Source organism: Diprion similis, chromosome 4, assembly GCF_021155765.1.
Source record: "Diprion similis isolate iyDipSimi1 chromosome 4, iyDipSimi1.1, whole genome shotgun sequence".
NCBI classification, from domain to species: Eukaryota; Metazoa; Arthropoda; class Insecta; order Hymenoptera; family Diprionidae; genus Diprion; species Diprion similis.
This window is the reverse complement of record NC_060108.1, coordinates 19301295-19304734: the sequence shown is the minus strand read 5'-3', so window position 1 is coordinate 19304734 and position 3440 is coordinate 19301295. Positions and strand designations below refer to the sequence as shown.

The 3440-nt window shown below is 52.1% G+C and overlaps 1 protein-coding gene across 1 annotated transcript; it reads left to right on the top strand.

The window, feature by feature from the left end:
• Positions 1-449: 449 nt before the first annotated feature.
• On the top strand, positions 450-2860 carry LOC124405719 (transcriptional repressor scratch 2-like). The gene is made up of 2 exons (XM_046880866.1): positions 450-950; positions 1234-2860. The coding sequence occupies exons 1-2, from the start codon at positions 821-823 to the stop codon at positions 2700-2702; spliced, it is 1599 nt and encodes a 532-aa protein (XP_046736822.1). The 5' UTR covers positions 450-820; the 3' UTR covers positions 2703-2860.
• The last annotated feature ends 580 nt before the right edge of the window (positions 2861-3440 follow it).

Below are 3440 nucleotides of genomic sequence, written 5' to 3'. Positions count from 1 at the left end.
CGCCCTTTCCGATTGGCGCGCGGCCCGCGACCGGCCTTCCTTCATTGGCCGACCGCGCGGGGCCCGATCGCCCGCATTGGTCGGGCAGCACGTGCGGGCCACCTGCACTCGGGTGGAGGGGGCCTTGGTTATATAAGCCCCGACTGCACCCCCTGCCACCAGAAACGGCCTGCAGCCGAATACGGTACGTCGTCAGTCGAGTATTGCCGCTCCAGCTGCGATCTGGGCTTCGTTCCGTCTTCAGTAACAGTAACAGGAATAGTAATACCAGCAAAGAAGGCTTGACGCGTGCGTGTGTGATTCGTTTTGTATATTGTAATATTCTTGATTGATCAAGTGAGAAAGAGACAATTATATAGGTAATTCGAAGAGCCTGTTTTACGACGTTTTATCGTGACTAGTTGTGTATTTTTTTATATCTCATCGGTCTTCTCGTTCTTTCACCGAAAAACGGACTACCCGGTGAACTTTGATTACTTTATTAAAATTGACGAGTTCATTAGACGGACCATCGATGCACGGATGTGCGGTGTTATTCGTAGTAAATAATAAATCAAGTGGTGATTGTGAGACGTCGAACACGTGCTGCGAACGCGGTATCCTTACACCAATTTCGTTACCGATATTGTTGTTGCTTTAAAAGGATACCAAGTTATCACCCAAGTGCCAAGTGTAAACCCACGACACCAATTGGATTACGCACCGTCCCATCGATCTACACCCACATATGATCAATGTTGTGTTAATTGTGATTAACTCTATATACAACGACCTCTAATCGTCGTCAGACGTCGTACGGACAAATCGCGAATCGGCCAACATGCTCGTCGACGAAATGCCTCGCAGTTTCGTCAAACGAAACAACAGCTACAGCCATTGTCCTTTGAAAAAACGGCCCGTCCACGTTATGCTGGCCGAAGATGCCGCCGCCTCTTCCGAGTCCATCAAAGGTAAGAACGTTATACTCGCTGCGTACAAAGTGGACGATTGTCCCGTCATCGCCCCTCCCAACACTCGCGCAGCGGGGATCGATGATACTTTTTTCGAACCCCTTCCCCTTAATATGTATAGATTTTCTTATCTCCCGGTTATCCGTGTGAATCGGAATAATCTAGATTCCCACAGCTCAATACTCCCTCGATAGTATTCAATTCAATTCCAAAAAATGTCTCGACCGAAAGGTCTCACACCTGTCGGAAGTCTAACGAAAGCCCAACTTTCTTCTGATTGCAGAAGAAATCGTCGAGGAGGTGATAGTGGACGATATCCCGGAGCCAGAGAATCTCAGCACAAAACCTGAGGATCTGAGTCGAACGGCAGAGAAGCTAAACCAGATCAGGAACACCTCGAATATCGCGACCTCTTGGCACCAATCGGCGGGTCCAAGATCCCCGGGAATCGCGAGCACGGCTTTATCCCGACGCTCGGCTTCCCCGAGGCCGATAACGAGGTCGCCATCCCCTGTCGCCCAGCTTCCGACGCAGGCGGCGTCGGTCCAGAGCCACCACCACGAGCAGCATCGCAACGGTCACAACGCCAGCACCCACCACCACCACCACCATCATCATCAACAGCAACAGCAACACCAACAGCATCAGCACCAGCACCAACAACACCAACAGCAGCATATCTATCCTGTAAAGACGCTCACCCCGCCGGCCGGAATCGCGCCGCTTCACCCCGTGGCAAAAAAGGCGCGAGTCGAGGTGATACAGCACGACAATTCTCCTTCGGCACCGACGCCGTCAGCCCCCGTCCACTTCATGGCGAGCGGCGTCGCGGCGCCCCTGGAACCCCTGAACCTCAACACCCCGGTCGAGCCTCTGGCGCGATACGCGGCGACGCCCGCCTGGGCGAGAGCAGCGCCTCTCTTCCCGCCGCACTACCTTCCCTATCCGGCGTATCGCTACCCGGGGACGGATCTCTACCCGGCGTATCCGGTGGCCGCTGGTTACTCCCATTCGTCGCCCGATCATCCCTCGGCGTCGCCTCCACCCCACACGGTTCTCACCTGTCCTACGATCCCGAGGCCGGTGGCGAGTCGGAGCTACGCGCCCTGGGCGAGTCCGGACCACTGCGGCCTCTCGCCGACGAGCTCGCTGGGCTCCGGATCTCTCAGGTCACCGCCCCCCGTCTCGCCGGAGGACCTCTCGTCACCCGGAAGCGACAGCGGAAGATCCTCCGCCGGAAGTACGTCGGCAGGGCCGATCGGGGGCGGCCAGAAGCACGAGAAGGGATCGTCGACTTCGCCTCGTCACAACTGCCTCAACTGCGGCAAGTCGTACTCGACGTATTCGGGGCTCTCGAAGCACCAGCAGTTCCACTGCGCGGCGGCCGAGGGTCAGGCAAAGAAGTCCTTCTCCTGCAAGTTCTGCGAGAAGGTATACGTCAGCCTCGGCGCCCTCAAGATGCACATACGGACCCACACTCTGCCCTGCAAGTGTCATCTCTGCGGCAAAGCCTTCTCCAGGCCGTGGCTGCTCCAGGGTCACATCAGGACTCACACGGGCGAGAAACCCTTCCGGTGCCAGCACTGCGGACGCGCTTTTGCCGACCGTAGCAACCTCAGGGCCCACCTGCAGACCCACAGCGACATCAAGAAGTACTCCTGCTCCTCCTGCGGAAGGACATTCAGCAGGATGTCCTTACTGACCAAGCATCAGGAGGGCGGATGCTCCGGCGTCACCGTGAACACCGCTTAAGACCGCGCTGACAACGTGACGCCGGCATCGTCGGGGAGAGAAGAGACGGCTGACGATGAGTATCGTTGACTGAGTATCGTGCTATCCCGATCCGGGGGATACGCGCAACAGTGCCTTAATCTTAATAATTGCGGGGACCGAAAGACGGAGAGTGATTTTTGAAGAGATTCGAAAATGAAGAATTCATGGGGGAAGGGAAAAAATTACGAACAAAAAAAGAAGGAAAATAAATATTAGGTTGAGAGAACAAGCCTCGCACGCAAGACTGCAAGCTCTTGGAGTACAAAAACGAATATAAGGAGGTGAAAAATTATTATATCGTATATAAATATTGACGAGAAGGAGAAAAATGTATATAAAGAAATATTGAAATTCAAAGGTATATACCGAATACGTATATATATAATAATATTATGTAGAATGTAAAATATTTGTAGATTTTTAGTGTGTGCGTTACTTTTCTTTCTTGATGGGGACATGGGAGGAGTGAGGGGGGGGGGGACCAACAACGTTTTCTCTTTCTCATCACAGATTATATACCGAAAACCATATCTAACGGATTATAGGAAACAAAAAAAAAAAAAAAAAAAAAAAAAAGAAAGAAAGAAAGAAAGAAAGAAAAGAGAAGAAAAAGAAACGAAAGAGGGTGCGGGGAAAGTCTTGGTGCTAGGATAGAGATATTTAAAGTAAACTGATGTTGTGAAAAAAAAACGACGAAAGAAATAACTACAATACAAT

Coding starts and splice junctions, on each gene's coding strand:
- LOC124405719 (XM_046880866.1), top strand. CDS start 821: ATGCTCGTCGACGAAATGCCTCGCAGTTTCGTCAAACGAAACAACAGC. Junction 951..1,233: donor CTCTTCCGAGTCCATCAAAG/GTAAGAACGTTA, acceptor TTCTGATTGCAG/AAGAAATCGTCGAGGAGGTG.